This window comes from Pezoporus wallicus, unplaced genomic scaffold (genome assembly GCF_028554395.1).
Source record: "Pezoporus wallicus isolate ANWC-B61680 ecotype Strahan unplaced genomic scaffold, APGP_CSIRO_Pwel_v1 contig_7073, whole genome shotgun sequence".
Lineage (NCBI taxonomy): Eukaryota > Metazoa > Chordata > Aves > Psittaciformes > Psittacidae > Pezoporus > Pezoporus wallicus.
In genome coordinates this window covers 5,431,932-5,458,092 of record NW_026641326.1, presented here as the reverse complement: position 1 = coordinate 5,458,092, position 26,161 = coordinate 5,431,932, and the positions used below count along the sequence as shown (strand labels likewise).

Sequence of the window (26,161 nt, the reverse complement as noted above, 5' to 3'; positions counted from 1 at the left end):
TAGCTGCAGCCAGGAGTGTGCTTAGGAGCACAAAAGGGCTTTTTTTTTTTTTATTGGAATGACGTATTAAAATGAATCTCAGACTACAACAATCAAGTCAGGCCTGTATAAGAACATAACCTTTTTTTATCCTTTTTTTTGGTGACTTTCTTATTAAACTCATACTTCACCTTTAGAAATGATCTCTTTTCTACAGAAATATTCTGATGTAGGTATCAGAATATTGCCCAGTAATTACCTGTTTATTCAGAGACATAGGGACTGGCCAGACCTTAAGAGCTCACCTAACTTACCTCTGTGCCTCATGGCAGGATTTGATTACCACTGTCATTCCTGCTTGATGTTTGTCTACAGATGACCCATCACAGAGTTTCTTTCAGTCCTTGGGTGCTCCACTGCCTGAAACTGAAAACTCTGAAACTCTGTCCAACTCTGAATGCTTTCCCTGATACCTAACCTGAATTTCACTTGTTGTCATCTTCTAGTCACAGGCTGATGGGCTTGGAGAACGTGTGAAAGCTTAAGGTGTTACATTTCTGCTCAAGTCTTCCCTTAGCTTGTTTCCTCTCTGATACTCTTTAGGCTCTCATATCCTTTGCTGTGTACTGGCTTCTCTTTATCTGCTGCATGGCCTGCTTAAGTGCAGTATCTGAGCTGGGCACAGCGTGTGTGAGTGGAGGCTTTATCAGCACTGTGCAGAGTGGAAGGATTACGTCATGTGTCTGTAGAAGACACCGGTGTTTTGCTGGCATCATTTCACAAGTGCATGGCATTGTTTATGTCTCTTCAGTTTATGGCCCTCCAAACCCCCACATCCTTTTCTGCAGAACAGATACCTAATCAGTTGATTATTTAGAGCTAGTCATTCACAGTTGGCAATGCCTAATTGCAGTTGAGAGCTTGCCCATATTGCACTGCACCCAATCTCCACCAATTTGTCAAGAACTTTCTTAATTCTAGTCTTACCTTCAAAGCACACACCTTTCCCAGCTTGTGTCATCTGCACATTTAATAGGGTAGTTGCAATCAAGGTTGTTAAAGAATGTAAGTCATTAGCCTTGTTCTTCTCCTTCCTGTAACTCCATTACATGCAGCCCCACTTTCTGCAGAGTCTTCTCTAGCCCTTGAGTCATTTTCTGCTGCTTGTCCTGCTTGTGAGCCTGTGTTCCCCAGCCCTATGGATCACAGCCCAAAGCTCTCAGCATGAGGTTAGGAAGCTCACCTTGCTCTGGTCCAGATAACTTCCCAAAATGCCACTGATGTTCACATGGCTGTATAGCAAGAGCATTGAACAGGATGGTATAAAACCATTGCAGGAAGCCTGCACAGTTTCCCAGCAACATTTGGATTTGATTTTCTAGGGGAAGAACAAATTGGGATGTCAGCAGTGGTCCGTAGGTAGCTGGCTATAGGTTATTTCTTTGCAGTCGGTCATTAAACATGCCTGATCTTGCAAAATTATTAGAGAATTGTCAGACTATGCTATCTAATTAACCCTCGATAAAGCAAACCCATTTCTGAGCTAAACTGTGTGCTTGTATGGAGCCTTCCATCCTGTGGTTAAATCTGTAGTTCCCTTTTTCAATGCGTGCTTGTCTAACTTATCATCTGCCATCATTTCTGAAGTACCTATCACATTTGTACTTGAAAGACAGCAGTTATAAAAGAAACCCACAGGAAGATGACCCAGAGGACGTTTGAACAAATGGAGCTGACTCTTCACAGAACCTTTGAGCCTTGCAGGTAACCTCCTGGGATGTTTGTTGTGGTTTGGTTTTGCCTTGCTGTGCTTTGTTTGAAGACTGCAAAAGTCCTGCTTTTCAAAGTCAGCTTTGCCTGGCGCTGGGAAATGCATCTGGAATCTGCTTCTGACCCTTGCTTGTGAGATTGTGGGACATGTCAGCTGTAAGTAAGAAAATCATTACCTTTTTGAGGCTGTTTTCTGTGGTTTGGATTTCTACTGTCCTTTCAGGAGTATACTCATTACAAAAGGAATAATATCATTTACCTTCTGCTTATACTTTTTAACATATGTAACAAAACATAATATATCAAGGCTTTATTTGTCCTGAGAACTTACTATATCCATATGTATGGATATAGAAACATGATTCTCTTGTAGATTTCTAATTAACATCTTTATTTGAATACACTTGTTTTGATCCTTTTTTTAGTAATTCCTCACACAAAACACAGACTGCAAGGTATTCTCGTATATTATCGTCTTGCACATCTATGGAAAGACCTCTTTAAAAAGCTGTATTTTCAATCTTAGTCTGATAGCAAGAGAAGGAAAAATAGCATTTTTGTAAACAAGGCGGGAAGAGATAAACTGAAAAGAAGAATAGGGATAATAATTGAAAGCTAATCTGCATTACAGTAACATTTTATATCCAGTTTCAGATCAGTAAATCGCTGCTTAGAAAATGTTAGATCTGTGTCAACTAAGTAAGTGCATGATTTAGACAGATAAAGTACTTTTGAAATTAGGGTTTTTTTTAAAAGTACACAGAAAAGGGTGTGCCCAGGAAGAATCAGAATTCTTGCTTTTTGAGGGCAAATTAAGAAAGTCTATATGTAGCCAAAATCACTTTAAGTAAACCCAGCAGAGAGCCAGCTTTTTCAGTTGTGCTAGATGTCAGAGCACTCCAAAAACGAATGTACAGGCATTACTTGTGTTAGTAGACATGAATCTTAAGCAGTTGTAAAACATGAGGCTTTTTAAAGACTTTTAAAGAAAATAATGTGATCTTGTGAAGCAGAGGACTGTGTGGTATCCAAGTGAGAGAACCCAAAGAACGGACTTTTCGTGAATGGTAATGCAATAGGAAATCATCTTGGAGGCACTGTCTAGGCATAAATGTACAAGGTGAATAGTAATTACCTGATTGTGATTCACATACATTGTGTTAGAACCAAAGTGTCTGGCCAAAATGTCTTTCAGTAACCCAACATACATAAAAGCAAACCCTGAGTCCCCAGGAATAATCTGTTAGCAAACTCCAGAGGTTGAGTTAGCCTTTGCACATTTGGGCTAGCAGAATAGCAGATACATACAAAATATGAATACAGGTAATGAGTGGACCTGGACATTAGGAAACACACTGTACTGTCAATTATGTGTTATTTTAATGAGCTCAGCATTCATACACCATATTGAAAGATAGTTATGGTGTAGCAGAAGTACTCCAACTGTGATCAATTGGAGTGCTTCCAGTCCCTGGGTTATTTATTGCAGGTTCAGGGAGAACTGATGGGTTAAAGATGCTTTCTCTGCTCATTACCATCTGAAAATATTATGTTCTCCATACAAGCAATTGCTGTAGTGCCCCAGGGGAGTGTGCGATTGGGCTGGGAGGGCCTATTTCTCTTTGGTAAGAACACTTTGGAAAGCTGCTGTTCTGTATGTCCATGTTGTATATATTAGGTTATAGATGAATGATTACACATCGATTTTTTTTTTTTTATTCCAGTGCTTCATGAAACAATCTAGGAAGCATAAAAACATGCTGTTTTTTTAGCATTAAAAATAGTTGTTCATTTCATTTAGAAACAAACAAAATAATTTCTCTTACACCCAATAATTAACACTGCAGAATTAGCCTTGAGGTGAGTACTGAGACTGCTTCTTTAGCAAGCTTTATTGAAACAGAAACTGGAAAGTAAATTCTAGTAAGTACCTATTTTATATATAGTGGCAGCTAAAAATATGGTTATTTCTGTTCTTTGAGTAAATGGGACTCCACTGAAAGTCAATATACCTGAACCTGACTCACTCCTCTCCATGGAGAGATGCTCTAATTCGGCAGCAGTGACTGCTGCTCTGAACATCCACAGGTGACTGTTTTGAAACTAGTAGCTTTCTCAAGGTGTGCTGGCAAATGCAAAGGGAACAAAATGAAATGTGGTTGCTGGTACTTAAATTAAATTTAACAATGACAAGATGCATTTTCCTGCAAGGAAAGGAGAAGTGTCTGTCCCTTGCAATGTAGCAGTTTAATTCCTTTGATCATGCGGATATACCGTGTGCCATGGTTTGTGTGCTTGACTATTGGGATTGTGTTCTTTTTTAGGTATCAGCCTCTTTAAGATGGTGACAGATCCACGTACTGGTACATGGCTGTTCTCATATACCATTTGAAGATCATAGCCAGCACGATGAAAGTTTTTCTGATCCTCCTTTGGACAGCAAACTTCATTCAGCCAAACCTACCTGAGGCTGCAGGAGGTAAGGCATTTTCCTTCTACCAGTGTGTAGCTTTAGCACCGGTTGGCCCCTCTACCTGTTGGTCAGATGCACTGTTCTACACACGAATAAAACAGTCCATGGCATACCATGTGAGTACAGGGCCACAGATGAGTGTGCTGTGTTAACGTAATTTCCTGGGACAGTTTACTCTGTGTGTTAGATTGCTCCCAGATAGTGCCTGAGTACTGTTTTACTTTGAGAGGAAAGAACCATAAGGCACGTAGATAAAACTTGTGCCATGCCACTTGCCCTCTAGGCTAGACAGTAGTTCCTGGTCTGGTTTATTCAACAGTTTAATCCAGCCAGAGCAAAGGCATTACTCCAGATAGCAATTTTACCTCCAGGAACAAAACTGCAGTTTGTTGCAGAAACCTGGTGACACAAAGAATTTCTGGCATAATTGTGGTGTATCAACAGCCTTAATGGGGACATTTTTTTGTGGGCATCTCAAAAAAGGAGCATTTTAAGGGAAGCAGTTCAGTGTGGTTTGTGTTGGGGTTTTCTGAGCCTTTATGAGGCAGTTTTCCTAGTGCAAGGTGCATGCTTGAAAATGGAACTAATGGGCATCAAAGGTTGAAACCATGGGAGAAGTGGGGATTGATGTCCTTTAGCTGCATTGGAGATGGCAATTAAGAGAGCACAGGCTCTGAAGAAGTCTAGAAATGGAGGGGAGGAGATTGCTTTTTTCATTGCCTTGCTATTTATATGCTAACATTTTCCCCCAGCATGAGATCTCCATTTCCATATGCGCTCCAGGAATCCCTCTTGCCCTGTCATTTTGAATTATCATTCCCATCCTTCTGTGTTTTCTTCCATTTATGCTTAATTCCTCTGTTTAAAATTTTGTTTCTTATCTCACATATAATTTCTTGCGGCCATCAGCCTTCTCTTAGAAAGCCCCCCATGTTATGCTCTTCTGCAAGCTTATATGGGGAGAATTGTTCTTACAATTGATCCCTCCATCAGCCCCGTTTCAGTACAGATGCCTCTTGTCTATGTGGATATGAGGATCAAGTTGAAAAACCTATACCTAATTTACAAACCAGTTGTGTGTTTCAAGTTGAAACTGTTGTAAAAAATCATTTTTAAGCTAAATTTTAAGTAAACTCCTATTTGATGAAGTTTTGGTTGTTATTTAAAGGTATTTTTCAAATATTAGAAACATCTTATAAGAAGGTGTTGAGAGAATATAGTATTGAAATGAAATTATTAGCTTGTATTATAAGCTTGTATTGCTTACTGCTTGTAAAGCTCTTGTTCTAAACAATTCACTGGATTGCTATGTTATGAATACTTTTCTCCTTTACAGTTCAGGTTTTCCCACCTGTTAACTTCACCCTTACAGTCTCTGCATTAGCACAAGTGCTTTTACAGTGGAAACCAAACCCTAATCAGGAACAAAAAAACTACACTATTAGATATGATGTGAAAATCCTAAGCCCAGTGCCTGAAGAGGTAAGATGAAAAATAAGTCCACTATCCTAAGAAGGTAAAATTCATGTTGAGTTAAACATATTGCACCAAATCTGGATGCAGTACATGTGATATGTCTCTTGAATAATTAGCATATCAAATCACTTATTCTCTTATAAATATATAGTTTGAGCATTGGAGAGATTCCCTTTCAGCTCTGCTTAAGGTATAGCTCTGTTGGGACAAGGCTCAGCTTGGGTATTGGCAGTCCCAGTCTGCAGCTTTTATCTTGGTGGAAAGATGGATTCTAGTTTTAAGTGATAGTGCTCCCTGTTCAAGTCAGCTAACTTAATTCACATTAATGCCAGGGTATCATTAAAATGTCAGATCATGTTTCATCACAGCTGTATGCCGTAAACAAGTTTTTGGTAAGATAAGGTTCCTGCTTTCTTAAATGAGAAACCTTAGACGCTTCTTGTGTGGATTATTTGTACTCTCTAGCTGTATACACTTAACATAACCAGCCAAGGTAGCTGGCTGGTTTGCCTCTTTGCAAACAGGTCCCTTAATTTGGCTTCCATCACATGTAATGCTTATTTGATGTTTCAAGTATGATACAAAGAAGACTCACAGTATCCGAACAGCTCCACTTCACAATGGTTTCTCGGCACATGTTCGAACGTTACTTCTCCACAATGACCTTCAGATGAGGAGTGACTGGGTGAAGGAAAATCTCCTGCCTGCACCAGGTAGGGGGGGTCTGAATTTTGTCTTCTGCCCTGCTCTGTGGATTAGACATCAAAAATGACAGGTTTAATACTTGAAAAATGCAGCATTTCCTCTTCTGCCTGCCATGCTGATCTTACAAAATGATTTAGGCTAGGCCTTTATCTACTGCTATGGAGCCTGGAGTACAATCTGGAGGTGCAGAACATGGATAACCCATATAAAATTTTATATGATTTCCTTGCTAAGGCTAAGATAACTACTTTCATACACTCTAGGATTTTAAAAGACCATATTGCCTTGATGTACATGAAATATGTAATGGTGCTGTGTGGTATAGCTTTACTTACACTGTTCGGGAATCTTCATCCATCCATAACTGACAGACCTGTGTGATAAGGAAGAGAATTGGATACAATAGACATAGAAATAATGGACCAAAGGCTGTAGTCAAAGTGTTTTAGCAAGATGAATTTCTTACGACTTTTGTAGTAAGATTTTTCTTACTGCTTTATAATTCCTTGATTCTCTAGGTGCTCCAGAGACATCTGTCACCAATTTGTCCTGTGTTACTCGCATTAGTGTTTCTAATACTGTTTCTCTCCATTGCACCTGGCTTCCTGGCCAAGAAGCACCAGAAGATACCAAATACTTCCTATTTTACAGGTTGGTGTTTTCTCCTATTTAAGTCAGTAATCAATTTCCTTAAAATCATCATGACTGACAAGTATTTTAATTTAGGTATGAGATGTACACTGAAGAGTGTGAAGATTATATAAAAGACAAGTGGAACAGGAATACTGAGTGCAGATTTTCAGTGACTCATATTGATCCTGAAGAAGTTGATAATCTCATTGTAATACACATTAACGGTTCTAGCAAGTATGCTGCAATCAAGCCTTTTCAGCAGCTATTTAACCAAAATGCCATTGGTGAGTAAATATACATTTAAAAAAATACTTACAGATGTCTAGCAGGATTATGAAAAGATATTTGAAATAATATTTCTGGATTGGATGATTCTTGATGCAGGGGAGAATATGTGCTGGCATTGCATCGACAGCTTCATGAAATTCTAAGAGATTATAGGACAGAAATGGATGGTTATAACTGAGTTTGATTTTACCTTCAAGTACAGTTTTTACTACCTTTTGGTTTAGAGTCATTCTTTAAAAGGAAAAAGACACATGGTGTTGAAGATAACCATGTCCTTTTAAAAAAGGCAATAGTGTTGAATAAAAGGTAGTGTCAGCCATGACTCTCCACCATCTTTCATCTACCCAAATAATTTCTTTTCCTTCATTTGTTCCATGCCTTTCACTTTTTTGTTATCAGATATGATTTACCCTTTTCATGGCTTCATTAAGATAAAACAATTGACATACTTTCTTCTTAGAAATCATCCCCCTAAGAGCTGCTGATGCATTGCTTTGAATTTGTTTCAGTTTTCAATAACTTTCCTAGTTACATCTTTTGTTTGTTTAAGTTTTTCTAACTGTTCTATCATTAATTTAATGCTTTTGTGAAAAGTAATTTAATAAATTCTCTCCCCCACCAGTAATCTAGTTTCCCAAAACTTCTACATGGATTTTTAAAACTGTTTTCTCTTAACTATTTTCTGCAATGTAGTTATTCCTCCTAAATCCTTATCTTCTGTGTCCAAAAGGTAAAATAAATTTGAGGATTATAGATCCTACTTGGAAACACTTATCAGGTTATAAAATGCTCCAGTTGCTAGTATTTAAACTTGGCTCTAAATAAATAACTTACCAGTACAGTTTTCTTTTTATAGAGAAAGTGAATGTTCCCAGAAATGTCACTGTATTCTTAGAGCAAAATGATCTCCTGGCCACATGGGAGAAGCCAATTTCTCCTTTCCCTAAAGAATGCTTTGAATATGAATTTTACCTCTTCAACTTGAAGTCAGGTAACAAGCAGGTAATTGCTTCTCTGATGCCCCAGTGTTACGTTGCATTCCCTCTCTGAGCTGACTGTCTTATATAGCTAGAATTTGCCTTTACACGACCTGGTCAAAAAGTCTTCGTATTTGTGGTTATGTTACAAGTTTTAAAGCATTTAAAACGAAGCCTGCTATTAGAACATTTCTGAAACTATGGACTTCTGCTGAAACTTGTGTCCCATTTGTGACTAGGGTTCAGCAAACCCAAAGTCTCATGAATTTTCATGTTTTCCTTCTTCTTTTCCCACAAACTATCCCCCAAGAGACTTAGGAAAGCAGGACAAAATTTGGAGTTATTCAGTTTTATGCATCTGGGTTCAGAACAATAAGAGAATGGACAATGCTGAAAATTCAGCATGAAGTGTCTTAAGGAAGAATGCAAAATGAGGTATCTCTCAAGAATTTACCCTGAAATATTGGTGCATTATGAGAGAAATTACACCTTCTTATTTCAAAAGCAAGGCCAGATGCTCAGTTAATCTAGTAAAAGAATTTAAGCAAAATAGAAAGATAAACATGATGAAAGTTTGTTTTCTGATTTGCTTAGTTTAAGTAATCTGAAACAGTATGATACTGTTTTCCTAACAGATACTGAAAATACCTGTAAATGCCTTCAGATTACGGATTGATGTTACCAGCAGGTATTCCATACAAGTAAGAGCTAATCATCACATATGTTGTACAAGAGGTTTTTGGAGTGATTGGAGTGAAATTATTTATGTTGGTAAGAATGATATGTTTCTGTCTTTAGTGAATATTATTACATTGCTGGAAAGCAAATGCTGCCTAATCATGAGTATGCATACCGCCAACTAAATTTAATAGAAGCCAGGAAAAGAAGTATTTGAAGAACCTGACTTGTGAAAGTGAAGGGGAGTTAAATCTGTGTTCCATTAAAGAAAAAAACCACCACTTTTGGATATATGGAGGATTTTTTAGACTGTTTCGGTTTTACATGCTTATGTTTTCAGAGACTGCTTTAAACTAGCTTAAGTAAGTCCTAAGTTCTAGGTAAGGCCTTTTAGTTGCATTACTTCTTTAGTTTTTACATGTATTTCCCTGGCATGCATCGTGATGTTCATGCTGTGAGTGATCATGTCAACAGCTACTGTACTGGAGCTATCTGAATTCTTAGATGTTGGGGGGAAAAAAAGAGCATGGTTTTAGCATCTTAGGAATGTGATCATTTGCTCCTCTCTGTTCTGTATTTCCTGCTTGCTGAACATGTTTTTCTGGAAATAACAGTTTCCTTATCAAGACACACTATCAACTGTTTTTTCTTAGACATCCTCCTTCGCTCTTATCTTTTGAGTTTCTTAATTTCCTGGTTTTCACTTTATGCTCTCCTGTTTACTGAACTTTTCCCTCATATCTATTTGCTAGTGAATGCAAAGCTGCTGATGTTTTGCCTCCTTACTCTAACATATCCCCTTGACCTTCCCACCTGGCTCCATGGCAGGGACAAGCCCTTGGGAAGAGAGGCTCAGCAACCCAACCACTGACCCAGGGCAGGGGTGGGAGGCTGACCAAACATCTCATTAATTAAGAAAACTGGGCCTGTTTATTAGCCTCATGCATCTATCCGGGAAGTATTTTGATGAGACTAACTTGAAGACCAGCAGACTCTCTTCTAAGTCCATATCCTGAGAAGAACACTGGACTAGATTCTGCATCCTGTAGCTTTGCTAAAAGCTGAAGCACAAGTCTGAATCCTTCTCTCAGGCATTGGTAATCATGCCCTGGGAAATGCAGACACATGCTGCCAAAGTGGGTGTTGTAGAATCGCACCTTGATACCAGCTGTCTCTAAAAGAACCATTGCAGTCAAACAAAGCTAGATAAGAAAAAATCAGTGCGGATGAGTGAGTGGGACAGTTTTCTCTTATAGAAAGGGTTTTTTAGAGGCTTGTTGTGAGTACGTCTCAGGGAGAAGTCCGAGGAGAAGCATGCTGGGCAGGTCCCCAGAGCCACAGTGCAGTGTCTGCAATTCTTCCAAACTCTGAGTTGCAGTGTGAGCGTTAACTGACCATACCTTTCTGAGGCCATTGCCAATTGATGATATAAGATGGAAAAGACTTAGGACCCTTCTATTTTTGGTTTGGAAAATTGATACTATTCCCACCTGTCATGCTGGATAGCTTAAAATTGGTTTATGGGACTTAACCACTTTGCACAGTTTGCTGCCCCAGTCATCCTCAAGCCTTACACAAAGCACAACTCATTGACAATTACATCCTAAATCTCATTTTCTAGAAACAAAAGTGGTAACCCTGAAGACAAAATAAACCATCCTAACCCGGTTTTAATTACAAGGTTGAAGGTTGACTCTGTGCCCCATCAGGGTACTGTTGAAGTGCAGGATGGATCACACAGGTCTACTCGTAGTGTCATCCACATGCTGCTCTCTGGACTGCTGTGCAACCACAGCCATCAGCAGAGACAGCAGGCTCAGCTGCTCATTTCTTAGAGGCAGATCTGTCCACAGTTGAATATTGTTTTGTCTACAGCAGCAATAAACCCAACACTCCTGCTGCTGGCTGATTTATGTCCTTTCAATTACCCAGTAATGGCAGTGCTGACACCTTGATGCATAGAACAGGTAGTTATCATAACTCGGCAGCCTTTTGAAAATGCACTTCAATGTAAATGTTTTGGTTATATTGCATAATGTGGCACCAAATAATGGCCCTGGCCACTGAGCAATGCCTTTTAAAACAGAAACACTGACCTTGATAGAAATATCTGTGTCTGCTCACAGGCAGACACAGTAGAGAAATTCTTCCTGAGAAAATGTATCAGCAACCAGCTCTCAAGAAGAATGGGGTGTTCATTGTCTTCTTTACAGGCAAGTTTAAGAAGCTAGAGAAATACAGTTCCTGGCTAGAAAGGATTAACAGAAACTGAATAATAGTTTAATGGGAAACAAATAGTTTGTGCCTGAGATTATTAACAAACAGTGTCTTTGCTGAGTACCAGTTGTGCCCCCACTGCATGGCATTGTGTGTCTTGGGACGGCAGCTAACGGACAATATCAACCTTCTGGTGGGCCTCACTCCTCATGCGTCTTGTCTCTTTTTTCCTTCATGTGAAGATGAAATAAATGTATTGTTGAAACTAGAAAGTCAGTTTAATGGAAATTGTTCGTGAAGCTCTGCCTTTCATTTCTAATTCCAGATAGTAGGTCTTCACTGTTTGCATGTTAATTTGTGATCTGGATATAATGACATAAAACAGCTGATGAAATATTTTGTAAGAGTGTGCTTAAAATAATCTGCACTAAAATAATATCTTTTTTTTTTCTTTGAAATTCAGGGCAAAACAAACTGGAGAATTCCACAGTCTGGATTCTTGCTGTGCTTTGTGGGTCCACATGCTTCACATTCCTACTTGTTGCTATAATATGCAAAACGTAAGTATCATCGTCTTCTGTTTAATTAGTGACTAACTAAGGACTAGGTGCTTTACAAGTGTGTGGGGATGTTACCACCTTTGCTTAATTTTAAGAAAGGGCACTTCTGTACTGAAGCATAATTACACACTGCAAAAGTACAGAATAAGTAGTAGTCAGCCTCATTAATTATCAGTAATAATATTCAACAACATATCAGAGTTATTCAATTTAATCTTCAACAACAAAACCATATACTGATTGAGGTGAATTTGTTAAAAATCTATTTGTCCTGATCTCATTTATTCACTTAAATGGATCTGGTTGGGTCAATGATTTCCCCAGGAGGATTCTGTCTTTAACCATAGTGAAAGCTGCTGAGAGCATCTTTCATGGTTAAAATGCACAGAGCAGTGTTTTCTTAGTCTTGTCTAGCTCAGTTCACAGACATGCCCTACTCTGGGCTCAGGGCATGGGGTCTGAATTTCAGCTGACATCAAGGAGTAGATGCTCTGCAGAGGTAAAAATTAAGTGCTTTTGTGCTTGCAGCTCCTCCTGACCTTTAACAGGAGCAAGTGCATTAAAATATTGGTTGCTTTGTGGTTTTGAGCTATTTGTTTATTTTTAATTACTACAGAGTCTATGGGTGCCATGCAGTAAAAGCAGGTGTCATTTAGCCAAACTCCTCAAAATGTGCTGTGAAGAGACCAGATATACTTTGGATTTCTGTAGCTGTGACTAGTCAAATCATAAGCAATGAATTAAAGAATCAATCTCACTGGAAGCTTCTCCCCTGAAACATGCAAGAAGCAGCAATTATCAGTCCACAGTAAATACAGTTCCCAGTAATGAAAGTGCTGTCCTTGACTCTGCTAATTTCTTCTTCATTTCTTTTAACACCTTTTAACTTATTGGTCATCTTGATGTGCTCTTGGCTATTTCCCTTTCCATACCACATTTCCTTTATCATGTAAAGGTCTTGTCTACAGGAATGTTACATTAGAATAGCTGTTATTAACTCTTCCTAAAATGTCTGTTGTCTATGATAACCTGTTCTTAAGTCAATTTAATTAGCATAGCAAGTCTTAATAAGCAGTCCTTTTTGGAACAAGACAGATTAACTCACCAGTTTATTCATGTTGTGAGTCATGCACACTTACTCCCAGCTATGCAGTCCTGATGTATTGATGGAAATCCTCAAACCACTCTCACTCACATCACTGATACTTTTACAGATTGACCTGTCCATATAGCTGTAGGTCCTCCACTGCTCCAGCATCATCTTCGTCAGCTCTCTCAGCTCTCTTTGGGACAGCAAAACTCCAATACCAGTTACTTCCAACACCAGTTAGTAGCAGTCATACTACTCCCTGTTTTCCTGTGGAGTTCTGCAAGTATTTGGATGTTACGCAGTTTTCCCCTGCAGAAATCCTGAAGCAGAAATAGGGAGAGAAATAGGTATTGGGGAAGACTTCTGCTCAAGGACCAGCTTGAAGATGGTGTACTAACTCATTTCATGAACTTTAATACATTAGGCAAATTTAAGATGGCTTTTCAAGGTCCAGCTGCTTGATTGGTTGCTTCCAAGAGTTTCTCTCTGCCTGGCTAGTATATAATTCCTTAGCACCCAAAGGCTTACGACATTTCATCTTTGCCCAATGTGATTAACATTTTATCTGCCCTGCTGCACTAAATTTCATGAAGTTGCTAGCTTTACTCCACTGCAAGATGCTTCTTGCTCAGAGTCCTTGCCACTTCTCTAATACCCCAGCCTGCCCTGGAAGAAGATGGGAAATGTAAGATGAAACACAGTGCTTAGCCTGCTCATTTGTTGTATCTGCAGATATTTATAAAAGAAAAACAGAACAGGTTCCCTAGATCACAGTTTCATTGGTACTCTCAGTTTTTACTGCTTTGAAAATTCATAAAGTGCAGCATGCAGTTCAAGCACAGAATAATTTCAAATTTTATACAATTTAAAGCCATTATAAGTAATTCCATTATAGCAAAGAGTTCTATAAATTTCTCTTTCTACTTCCTGGTAATTGCAGGCATCAGACATACAAAACACAATTTGGAAGAAATGCTACAAGGCAAGGTAGCCATTTAGGAGTGTTTGGATAGTCTTTTCCATTCACTTCCTTGCAGTAGCTGATGGGGTTACTGTCTTGATAAAAAACAGTATTGAATGTTTTCCTGGTTTGACCTCTGTCTTTATGAATGAGCATAATCTGTACTTCCTTAGGCTGTGCCTTGGAATACCATTTTCTCCTGGAGGTGAACCTACAGGAGGATGTAGATAATAACTTGCTCCCAGCTGCTCTCCACTTAATTGACGTGAGGACAGTCAGTAGCTCTCCATAACCTGAAATCAATGTGGTCATTCTGACCTCCATCAGGTCTCCTCCCTCTTCTGCAGCCCACAGCCAGCAGCCAGCAGCCACCCGCTATGGGAAGTCATGCGTAAAATGTCTTGGGAATCTCAGAGGAGGCAAGACACTAGAAAAGGCACTCTAATGTCCTGTGGAAACAAATATTTTATCAGTCTTATTGTAGTGGTTAGAAAAGGAAAAAGAGGAACCTGTTCTCCTACGTGCTTCTCTTTGGCCTTTTCACATCACAGCCTGTGGGAAAGGTGGAAAATTTCAGAGATACAGCACAGTAACTGGAGGCTTCAAACACTCAGTTGAGGCATAAGGGTCCTGTGGGGTGTTTTCCAAATCCTGAAGGTCCAAACAGTGCTAATGCAAAGGGCCGTGCTCTAACCTGTGAAGAGACAAGCAGAGTTATCTAGACTACATTCTGAGACAAGATATTTAATCACATAATTCCAACTTTTTAGTGTCCTACAAAAAAGAACAGGACCTTTCTAAGGCCACCACTGTCACCATCCCACCAACACCTCACTGCAAAGACTCTTGCACTGGAGGGGCAAGCAGCCTCCACGAACACGAGTGTCCTGCCTCATTTCTGTTGGGCATTTGTGCACCCTTCCTTAAGTGTTTCTATTCCAGAAGCAAAGTATAACTTATGCATTTTGCTGACTCAATAAATAATTTTGATATGGCCCCATCAAAATCTTCTATTGACAAACAGCACAACTAGAAACATGACAATTCCAAAACCTCCAAATCTTGTTGGTTACACTACACAACAAAAGCAAAATTTGACAAGTCCTCACATCAAAATCACACTCAGAGCTGAAATAAGGTGAAATCATGTGGCCTCCATGGCCTTCCCTCTGAGAGGTTCTGGAGGCCCAATCTTGGGCAGGAGCTGTGAAGACAACAGTGCTTGCACAGCTATGATCAGAAAGACCAACCCTTAGCAGGAAAACTGTGAAGAGCAGATATGATGCCAGGTGCTGGTCGCACTCCTGAGTTACACCAGCAGCCACCTTACTGTCCCAATCTGCTGCCAGTGACTGCACTGCCTGACTTGTCTTCTGCAGCCAGTGACGGTTGGACCGCGTTCAGCATTTCAACAAAGGGGATGCAAATTTCTCCTAGAAACAACTCACACCTGCTTTTCCTCCACATATTCCCATTTCTGGCTATACATCTGAGTTACAAACTCATGTGCAGAAATGGGGACACATCCTGTAGCGTGCTTGGTTAGGTCTATTGTGTGGCCCTTCCTTCACCTAAAAATTAGTTAAGCTTTAATGTCTCCTTCCGGGCAGCAGCATCTCAGACAGAAAGGTTTAGCTCCAAACCGATAGTAAGAAAATATTATTTCTCCTCATTTCCCTGGTGAGGAGGAATAATAGAATAAAAAAAGCTTGACAGAATTCAGCTTTTTGAAGAATAGTTGTAAGACCATAAGCATTGAACTAACCAGACATCAGTCAGGAGAATTGTTACTAAATAAACCAGGTATATGGGGCTTTGAGCAGCCTGGTCTTGTGAAGAGTGTCCTTGCCCATGGCAGCAGGTTTGAACTGGGTGATCTTTAAGGTCCCTTCCAACCCAAATCATTCTGTGATTCTGTGGTCTGTCTTTGGTCCTAATAGGTAGAGCTCCACACCTCGGCCACATCTCTGCTTCATGGATCAAGTATAATCTCCACTCACTACAAGTTCCCATTAAAATCTGGCCCTATTTAGACATCGTGCTATCCAGAAGTAGAGATAGTGAATGTTTTTTGGCAACTGAAATGTAAAATCTGTACTCTGGAATATATCAAGGACAAGAAAAGTTCATTCTGCAGTACACTATCATAAAAATACATATGCCTGCATGCTTGAGCCAGACTAAAGCATGTCAGGCAGGGAAGGAGTATCTCAAAGGGTGTTAGCAAGATGAGTTATTACACCATTAGGCAGAACCGTTTATTGTCAGTCATCTCTGATCCCATTCCTTGCCTCCTCCTTGTTCCCTTGGCACACCATTATTTGCAGTTGCTCTCCTACCACCAGAAGCAAGGTAGATTATGTCCAGAAACCAAAGGCTGAGCAAGAGGCAGCCTGTCTTGACTGTCCAAACAAGATCCATGACGACGCAGCCCTTGGGAAGAACATGAGCATGAACAGACAGATCAGAGTAATTAATTTCTCTCCAAGACAGACCTGTTGCTGGCCAGTAAAAGAATGGCAGTGCCCTGTGGATCAGACATCCTGGCTTTTGGCTGCAGCTGTGATGGGAGAGGCTGATGGGGGGAGAGAGTCATCCTGCCTCATCTTTGTCATCTGCACATCCCCAGGGTCCAGAAGTGTCCTGTGAGGAATAGCACACCTACCCAGTCCTCAGGGTTTCTGCTGGCTGATCATTATCCATTACTTTGACCACTTTTGAACCTGCTGCTGCCATCAGATGCTGATGACTGAGTGTGAGGCAGGCAGGAGGGCTGGTGGTGAGAGGGAACAAGCCTTCTCATGGGGCTAAACATGCGCATGCTTGCGTCATGCATCAGGAAAAGCAATTCTTTCACATCACTACTGTTTTTTTGCAGAAACCATGTATGGAGTAAACTCTTTCCACCAATTCCAACACCCAGCAACAAATTCAGAGACCCCTTCCCAAATAACTATCAGGTAAAACAACATTTTAGTCACTTGTTTCTTTTTTTTTTTACTACAAGGAATGCTGTGTTTGTGTGCTGCTCCTTCCCTGGAAGGATGGGACCATGTAGACCATTACTGCTCAGTTAAAGCCTTTGACCTCTTAGAATCTCTAATGTCCATACTAGATGTGGACTACGCTGTCAAATGTGTTGTGCAAAACATGCCAAGTGGGAAATGCAGTTAATGTGATGATATGCACAGCCTGACTATAACACAGAGTTAGCCATTGAATTTAGCAATCTGTGAGGCTGTTCTTGCAATCATTAACTACTGTGGTCAGTTCTCACGTAGCTGTGTGGCCACCTCGTCTGCAGAGGGCAGGTCCCCATCTGCAGTAGCTCTGCACCTGGCTTTGTTTGTAGATGAAATGTTTTGGGGAGGGTTAACGATGAACAAAAGGGTTAAGTGCTTTTCTAATATGCAACAAATTTCAGGTGCATGGTGTGGTATGGCTTTGCCTTTTGTATGGAAATACAGTTGCTCCTTCCACTGAGCACAGCCAGGCAGATAGTTCTGCCTTGGACTGGAGGTTGACACCTGGAGAGCTGATTTATTTTGTGAAACCTAACAATGGGCAATGTTGTGGTCTTACTGTTAAGCTGATCTCAAGCCTTATTTTGTTCGCTGTTACTTCCTGATAAATACATTTGCCTTACAGATAAGATAAAACTCCTCATTGTCTGCTCAAGGGAAGTGCTGCTCAGTAGCTTGATTTTAATTTGTCCCCTTAGAATAGGGGTTTGATATTTTGTGTATTGTTCTTATTCCATGGTCTGGTCAGGGAAACAGGCTTAAAAGATTATCATATAATATTTGTTTTTAATTAAAACCACTGGTGTAAAGTAACATGACTTAGGGTATCACAAATAAGAATACGAGAAATAGCAAATAGTAACATTGCAGCTAGAATACGTGAGCATGCAAAGGCTGTTTCTCATTATCAAAAACAGCTTTGCCTTGTTTTTAACTGTCTCTTTACTCAGAGCTAGCTCAGCGCAGGTAGGCGATACTGGCTTGAGGCTTTCTACTGGCACCATGGCTGCATGGGCAGTGACACTGGCAAGGAGAGGTGAGGACGTGGCTCTGCTGAGATCATCAGGAAAGTGAACCTTCAGCAGCTGTTTGCTGTGGGCATTCAGTTCCTCAATTTGCAGTGTAAACAGCTGGACAACGTGACGAAAGCCCTGCGCAGTGATGGCAGTGTGGCCCTTGAAACTGCGCTTAGCCCTGAGGAGCAGCTCTGCCTCCCACTGGGCTACTGCTTTCTGCTTCCTTCTGTGAGTCACCCCATCTCTGCACACTTGTTTGTGCACCCCACGCAGAAATCACTGACACATCCCTGTATTATCAGCACTGTTTCCATCACAGATCCAAAACACAACCCATACTAGCTGCTACAAAGAATATTAACTCTATCCCAGCCAAAACCAGCGCAACCTCCCTGTTCACCAGCTAACAGCAGTGTTTGCTTTCCAGAGAGCACATACCTGCACCAGTGAGACAGAGACTGAATTCAGTAGCTTTGCTGAAGATCTCTACTGCAATGCCCTCAATGACCCTGTCTTCTGACAGTCTGCAAGGCTGGTGAGGCTGGTGGCCCTGGCACATCGCTGGAGTGGGCTTCATGTCACCTTTGCTGCAGCGATGTTTCCTGCAGGACAGGAAGACTTGCTTCCACAAGGTGCCTTGCGTCATGATAAGCTACTCAACAAAATGTCCCAGTTTGTACAGTCTGCACAACAAAGTAGGCATTTGTAATATCTTGGTTTCCCTGGGGCTTAAGCATCCCCAGCTTTTGGCTGTGTGAAGCTGGTGGGTGCTGCGAGACCCCGACCAGTATGAAATGAGAGCTTCACTTGTGTTCCTCACACTCCTTTCTGAATGAGGGAATGTCTCTGGAGCGGTGGGCTCTGCAAGAATGGCTGTCTGCCTCCCTGGCTTCTCACTCATCTTCAGTCCAAGGCTCCTTTGCAGGCTCTTGCCTTTGACATGAGCTGGCATCATCTACAAAAGGACAAGAAGAGATCGTTTGTTCTTCCTAGCACAAGAGGTTAAAGCTTAAGGGGAGAAAAAAAAAAGAAACAGAAAACAAAAAAGGCACCAACTGCAAAACTTCCTGAATTGCACCTACAAAACAATACACAGCTTGAGAGTGCAGAGTTTTCAACTGTACAGCAATAAGAAAATGCGCCAAGGACTTCTCGGTGCTCTTAAAGAGGCTGAGCTGCAAGGAGCTGGGCTTCTCCTTCATGCACAGCTTCAGCTGCTTTCAGGTGATTTTCAAAATCCAAACCCAGTATTGGAACTGGTTTTCTTCACTGCTTTTCCATCTTCAGTGAACAGGGTTTGGACAGTGTCAGTTTCTGTTGGTGGTTTGTTTACTTACCTTGTGTCCTCCACTGAGTGAGTTACCAAATAAACCTCCTGCCTCAAACCTCTGGAACAGCTCAGGCTTCAACCTTTCTGGCTGTGGACCACAAAGCTCTCCTCTTCTTGAGAAGTCCCTGCTACTTCCAAGCAACCTCCTGCCTCTTGAGCTGGGGCAGCAGTGAGGTTTAACACATTAACAAAGAAAAAAGAGAAAGATTTGACCCAGCAAGTAAATTGTTTGGGAAAGTGCCTAAGGTAATGGAGTTCCTAGGTACTACAGACTAGAAATAATGAATGAGCCAGCTCTCATCTGGGTGAAATAGCATGGCTCCATCAAAATTAATGTAGCTCATTAATAGAACAATGTTTGTGCCTCAGACGTCTCTCCTGTATTATGATTTTAATGGATTTGGGGAGCCCAGCTTTAACAATCTAAAATCAGAATTTCATTAGTAAAATCCTAAAAAATGAGACTAAAGAGAATTCATTTACTGTGATGTATTTATGTCATGCCTTCAAGTGGCCTAATAAATAAGATTTCTAAATATAATTTCAGTCACATTAATGGCAAGATATTGTAGAGATTAAAGCAATATATTTAAGCATATTTTGCATTTGAGCTGTACCTCTGGCCATGTGAATACTAGTGAAGGCAGCAGCGGCCTCAGGAGCCAAGGCATTCCTGGTAGCTGGCAGGGAAAAACATGCCTTTGGTTTTTGGTGTCATCTGTGGTAAGGACTTGCATCACCGCAAAGCAATGCAAATACCTGCAACAAGCTGATTATGGTGAGAAAACCTCTGCAGATGTTCATCCAGTCAACAATGGCACATCAGGTCCTTGGGATGAGTACCCCTGGGGACAGGCAGGGCTTGAAGACTGGCAGGTATGCGTTATACTTGCACTGATAAATAAAACTGAGCTGTTGGAAAGCAGCAGGAGTATCTCCATTCTCCCTGCCAGGCCACTGGTCCAGCCTGCTCATCCTAACTGGCAGCCCAGCGCTGCCCCTTGCAGGGGTGTAATGGGGGAACCTCTCACGTTTGGTAAACAGCTACCGTGCAGGACCAGAAAAGCAGTTCCTGGCAGAGCTGCCTCCTCACAGCCATCATACCCGGAGCAGACTGCTGTCCTTCCAGGCGGTGGGAGAGGAAAGGGAGCATGTTCAGCACGTCCAGAGAATCTGCTATCACTGCCAAATGCAGGTCTGCAGTGGGGATCGTGAAGAGGAGAGGCCCCGCTCAGGGTCGCATGTCACATTCTGCCACTCTTGCCCAGCCCACCCTGCCGATGAAGGTTACTGCGCTGACTCTGGGACAGTTATGAGTTCTGTGTCCAGAGCATAAAGAAATATTCATTCTGAGTGTCTTTTCTTTAAATCCAGTTATAAACCTCATGTATTCCTCCCAATGCTGCTTTTTCCCGCTGCCTCCACAACAGTGGCTGCAGGAGTGAGTCCCTCACCCACCTCTACCCATGGCAATGTTAAATTTGCCTTTTAAAAACTGAACTACGTCTTGGGGCTATTTAATTTTTTGGCATCATCGATTGCAAAGCACAACATTGCTCCTTTGCAATGCAGAACATGATCCTATAACTCCTGCGCTGTCAACCCTAAAATCCAGAACTAGGAATGCAGATTTGGTGGCTTTAGCAATTTCAATCAACGCTCCTCCAAATCCTCAGAAGTCTGCGGTGGGGTGGGGTTTCCCTGGGTCCAGGTCAGCTCCTGAATGAAGCTGCTGTCTCCCACCCTGCTCCCAGCTGGCTGCGGCCAGACCCATGATCAGCAGGAGGGTAATGCCAGTTTTGCCTTTTTGTTCCCAAACTGCAGAAGGCCCCACTCTGACAGTACCAACCCACACAAGTTTGGAGAGGTTGTGACACTACTTCAATAGACATTATCACCCCAAATTCACTCATGAATATTTTTTTTTTGTCAGTTTGGAAGCAGAATTAGACCAAAGATTTATAAATAGATTTTTTTTCTTCCTGCCTCCACAAAGTTTTGACTTAATCCAACAATTCTTTGGTATCTTCATGTCAGTGACCATCTCAGCAGGCACTAGCTACTGCAGTGATGAAGTTTGTTACTGGGCAGAATGAAACACGGAGGAAAAATGCTCCTGGAAGACAGGTATCTTTACAAATGACAGAATATTTATTACCAATACCTTTAAAAAAAGATTACATCTGCTAGATCACTGATAAATATCATTTACACTGGGGAGAAAACTACAGCAGCTTCTTTTTTTTTTGTTCCATTTTTCTTGGTTTTGTAGTTTTTTTCTGTTTTTTTCTTACTTTTACTTTTTACATAGAAGTAACCATATCAAACTAAGAAAGGAACACAGCTTGAAATACTGACAATATTTCTCTGGTCAACACCCCTGACTTTTACACAAGTGGAATCCTGATTATGAGTTACTGAATAAATATATTTAGAAGGTCTAAAAGTTAACTGTATTATTTTGTAAGCAAAAAAGACAAGTTACAGGCAAATTCAAGCTATCAGGAAAAAAAAAAGTAATAATATACCACTGCAGCGCATTTAAACTTGAAAATTTTATAGAAAATTCCATTTCCTTTGACTAGCATTATCCCATCTGAGTGAACTTACAAAATTACCCCATAGTAACAAATGGTCCTTCTCTTAAGAAGAATTATTTTGCTGTGGATATTGTCGTTTTCCGGCGTGACTCTATTTTACCTCAGGTGCCTATGAAGAGTTTTCATAAGGAAACACGGACTTCTTAGGAGAGAACTACCAGAAATCCCACCTTGCCATGGACTACCCACACCTCCCTGAAGCACGGCACAGCTCCTCTGAGGCTCCTGGTCCAGACCGGACTTCCCAAGAGTTTTCTACACGGTGGCATATGAAAGATGATTAGTTATATTCCAATGCACGTGGAAAGCAGCGTGTGTTTGGACAAGCCCAGAGCAGCTTTTACATCTCGGGGTTGCTGTATCCTGATTTCCTTGGAATAAAATTCCCAAAGTGAGGTGGCCTTCACTGGCTTTACACCCAAAGGTGAGAACCATGTTGTCGGATTGCTCCTTCAGGTTCCTTTTTGTCACTTGAGGCAGAGATCGCACCTTTGCAGTATCTTCATTCCTACCCAATTTAATGCTACACATGATAAAGACAAAGCTATTTCAAGACAGTAAAATGGACCCTTGCTGCACAATGCCAGAATATTAGCTACATGTCCTGTAGTCCACAAGCAACCAAATTTCATGTACTTTTTCAAGGTTATAGTGTTCTTACTGAGTATTTAGAGTTTGACTTGCTTAGACCTCTGAATAAAATGCAACATCTTGTGTGTTATAAGCACTTGATTCAACACAAGACTCATCATAACTGCCAGTTAACTATAGCCGCATTACAAACCCAATCTGGAACAGTTCTGCCTTGTGTAGCCTTGTAAAACTGTACAGTAAAGTTGCAGCCAATTTACTATGAACAACGTTGAACTCTCCATCAGAAAGGAAAAAATTCCAAACAATATTTCCATGGTAATGTCGTCCATAGCATTTTATAGCAGAGGAAAAATTAATATCTACATCATATGTTAACTTTAAAAAATTCTATAAAACACTAAATATATAATAAAAAATATGCATATAAGGACATATGTAAACTGCTTTGGTAACATCATATTACAGATGTTTTCAGTGCATTGCAGAGTTTCCAAGGAAACTTCAGACAAAGCTATATTTGCTTTGAGGAAGTACTGTATAATGCCATTCCTAAAGAAGCATAAACATTTTTCCAGTAGTAAGATGTACTCAAACCACAATATTACTTAGTACTGGGTGTCTTCAAAACAACTAGCTAAATGTTGCTTATATTATAAACGAGAAGTCCTTTATGTGATTTTTGTCATAAACTGGAGCGAGCTGTGAGCGATATCATTATCGTGCTGATGGCTGACAGTGTACAGGCATTGGAGGTGGATGAGCCGGATCCTCTTGCGTATGCATCTGAGCAAAGGAAAGAGGGGGAGAAAATGAGCCAGTGGTGACAAGAGCAGCCCTCATTAACCCCAAACCCAAGAGATTAATTCTGGCTCCTCCAAGGAAGTGTGGAGGTGGCCGGGAGGTCAGACCCCACATAACCTCCTTTTCACTGCACTTCACCTCTCTAACTGAGTTTTCCATTGAACTCAAATTCCTGCTGCTGTTGTGTTGAGGCTACTTACAATTGTATTACTTCAGGGCCTGTTTACTTATTATTTTATTTTTCTTACAATTGTACTACATTCAAGCTGTTCCTTATGGCACCAGCCTGGAGCAATCTGCATCCCGGAGGAGCTGTGTACCTGTGCCCACTGTGCTGAGCCAAATAAGAACTGGCATGTGTTCCTCCTCTCCTACCTCTCCTGTGTCTGCTGATTAAATTCCTCTGTATGGTTTATATAGCCACAGTGTACAACCATGGTGAAGAGAATTCTGATCTCACTCAGGGTTTTTTACATTGCTGTAATTTTAATGCCATATTCCTGCATTGCAGAGGCTCCTGATTTAATGCAGCTTATAAACTGTGGCATTATTAATGGAAGATGGGACATGGAGATTTTGCAAAAGCAATGTTGTGTAATAAAATACTCTCTTGCCTGTTTGTTCTTCTACACAACCTCATTTCCCTAAATACATATTTATGTATCCAACACACAATGGAATATGGCTATACAGTAGCCTTATAAATTTAAAACCTCTATACACTGCATTTGATATTTTGTTACAGTGAATTGCAGTGAAACAATATATTGTACATATATACGAGTAGGGAAGTAAGAGAGTGAAAAGTGTCTAGAAAAATACAAATATAACTACTTATGATGGCATTTCTTATGGTTTAATCTTGATTCAGTATGAAATCAGAAATGTGGGCCAGAGTGACCACTGGTCCCAGGTAAGTCTGGGTTTCAGCTCCCTGCCTGGGAAATGGCCAGACTTACAGCCCGGCCCTTCTCTGCTTCATCCTGCTTCTAGGTGAAAACAGTGACGGGGTGAAGCAGGTCTGCCCCAACAGCAGGGATAGAGGGACTGGGGATCCCAGAGCGCCCATGCGGGACCCTGGTTCCTCCCATCCTTACTTGATATCTTTGGAATTCGGATTTGTTCACTGCTGCTGCCATCACCCCCATCGCTGATTGGCTTTATCTCGATGATGTAGTCCTCATCGAATGGCAGCGAGAGCTCCACGGAGGTTTTATTCGTTTCTATTACAGATGTGCTGCTCTGCCTGTTCCACCTGTACAAAACCTGCAGCAAAGGGGAGAGAGAAAAGGGGGCAGAAATGGCAGAGATGGCCATTGCCCCAAGGTCGTCCAGATCTTTCCCTGCCTCTGATGGTCAGACACATGGCCTGGTCTCAGAGGGGCTGCTGGGGTTTTGCTGGGGACCCAGCACAGCAGTGACAGTGCTTGGGGTGGGGAGGTGACACCGGGAGGAGGGTGATGCCCATGTGCAGTACCAAACAGCACAGGTAGCTGGGGGAGCACCTTCATGAAATCTTTAACTTTATGAAGCTAAAATAAATCCCAAGGCTAATTTATAGAGGCCAGAAACTCATTATTATGTTTCTTCAGGGAACTAGGTTGAGGTATTTGATGCGGTGCCACAAATGGCTTCCCAGAATAAATGATTTTTTTTGAATGGTCTTCTAAGATCTGGGAATTTTACTAATTTAGATCATAAATTGCGACAAATGCCAGAAAAAAAGATAAAAAATGGGCAATGTTTTGCTATGGTTCAGGAAAGAAATCAGTCTGGCTGTGCTATCCCATCAGTAAGTTAAAAGAGGGCTTCTTAGAAACCCACTAGACAGGGTTTGCTTTTTCAGGGTGATGAATCTCTCCCATCCTCTTTCAATTGACAACTTAATTTGCATTTCAAACCTAAAATACGTAGTGAAAAGTTGGTCCAAACTGCTGAGATTCATCTGAGGTTTTAACTAAAAACCCCGAGGAATTACTTCTTTTTGATAATCTGATACAGTGCACCAGAGATACTTAAAAGCCAGTGCAGAAATTCAGGAGAGCTGGTACAGGCTGGTAAAGCCAATGCCGCTGGCATTCCAGATTGTGAACAAAATACAAAGCATGTCCAGGCTCTTCATCATTTCAAGCTGTGGTGGGAAATGCTTGCACGACTCAACCCTCAAGACAATGGCTGGCAATTGTACACCGATGTCTTCTTTAGGCCAAATTAAACCCTTGTGGAAGGTGACAGAGCTGAATTTTTCCCAAGATTTCTCTCCGGTTAAATTATACCCTATTAAAACTGCTTCTAATGAGGATGCTCTTTCTTTTCCTTTTCGCTTTGCTTTCTGAAGAAAATGGGAGCTATTAAAAAAGCATTTTATTTGTCTGCAATTAAGGAGTCAACTACAGCCTTTGGAAGGTTTCCACCGAAGGCAGGAGAGCAGTCCTGCAGGTAGGAGCTTCTCAGGGAAGGAGCAGGTTGAGGTCTGTAGGCTGAGAAGGTACTCACTCTATACAGATATGACCTCTGTTTCTGGAAAACCATGTAAGTACCATGAAAAATGCCTTGTCTGGTCTTACTATAAACCCCTACTCGACACTGTATTCATGGAAATGTTCCCTGTAGCCCTATACCAGAACCCAGTGACAGCTACGCTTAGTGAGGATTTGCTGCAGGATCAGGGAGTGATGAGTGAGCTGGTGGAGGGCAGTGTTGTCCAGCTGCCTGTGCTAACAAAATACTCACTTTGTAGCCTCTCACTTCTGACTCGTTATCCAGTGCTTTCACTTGGTCCCAGTTCAGTATGATCTTGGAGTCAGATGAATTCCATATGATGTTTCCAGGGGGCTGACTCGGTGCTATATAAGAGTATACACAGCACTGTATTATTAAGGAGCAATGTTTTCCTGTTGGATCCCTCCCAGTAAGGCTTCCCCCACCATTGCTGAGCATGCCTAGAGCCCTATCACTCTGGAAAGCTGATGAGCTGTTTCACTGCTCTG

The 26,161-nt window shown here is 41.1% G+C and overlaps 2 protein-coding genes across 5 annotated transcripts in view; one reads left to right on the top strand and one right to left on the bottom strand.

Moving 5' to 3' along the window:
* Positions 1–1,027: 1,027 nt before the first annotated feature.
* On the top strand, positions 1,028–19,333 carry IL5RA (interleukin 5 receptor subunit alpha). 2 transcript variants are annotated; one of them, XM_057422954.1, is made up of 11 exons: positions 1,028–1,743; positions 4,074–4,228; positions 5,559–5,704; positions 6,273–6,411; positions 6,922–7,054; positions 7,130–7,320; positions 8,181–8,326; positions 8,937–9,072; positions 11,660–11,756; positions 16,686–16,767; positions 18,274–19,333. In XM_057422954.1, exons 2-11 carry the CDS (start codon positions 4,117–4,119, stop codon positions 18,364–18,366), a joined length of 1,275 nt encoding a protein of 424 aa, XP_057278937.1. In that variant the 5' UTR covers positions 1,028–1,743; positions 4,074–4,116; the 3' UTR covers positions 18,367–19,333. The 2 variants fall into 2 exon arrangements, with proteins under 2 accessions (XP_057278937.1, XP_057278939.1); XM_057422956.1 differs by lacking the exon at positions 1,028–1,743 and having other exon boundaries at positions 3,989–4,228.
* A 1,973-nt stretch (positions 19,334–21,306) lies between these two features.
* Positions 21,307–26,161, bottom strand: part of LOC130606486 (contactin-4) — a 341,120-nt gene continuing 336,265 nt past the window's right edge. For all 3 annotated transcript variants that reach the window (XM_057422892.1, XM_057422890.1, XM_057422891.1), the window contains 3 exons: positions 25,905–26,017; positions 24,269–24,437; positions 21,307–23,153 (listed from right to left, as the gene is read on the bottom strand). In XM_057422892.1, the coding sequence (XP_057278875.1) occupies positions 23,053–23,153; positions 24,269–24,437; positions 25,905–26,017 (383 nt within the window). In that variant the 3' untranslated portion in view covers positions 21,307–23,052. The remainder of the gene's footprint in view (positions 23,154–24,268; positions 24,438–25,904; positions 26,018–26,161) is intronic.

Bases quoted from the DNA above. Each gene is read 5' to 3' on its own strand.
- IL5RA (XM_057422954.1), top strand. From the start codon at position 4,117: ATGGCTGTTCTCATATACCATTTGAAGATCATAGCCAGCACGATGAAA. The intron at 7,055-7,129 runs GTTGGTGTTTTC...ATTTTAATTTAG, and splicing joins AAATACTTCCTATTTTACAG to GTATGAGATGTACACTGAAG. The intron at 16,768-18,273 runs GTAAAACAACAT...TTTGCTTTCCAG, and splicing joins CCTTCCCAAATAACTATCAG to AGAGCACATACCTGCACCAG.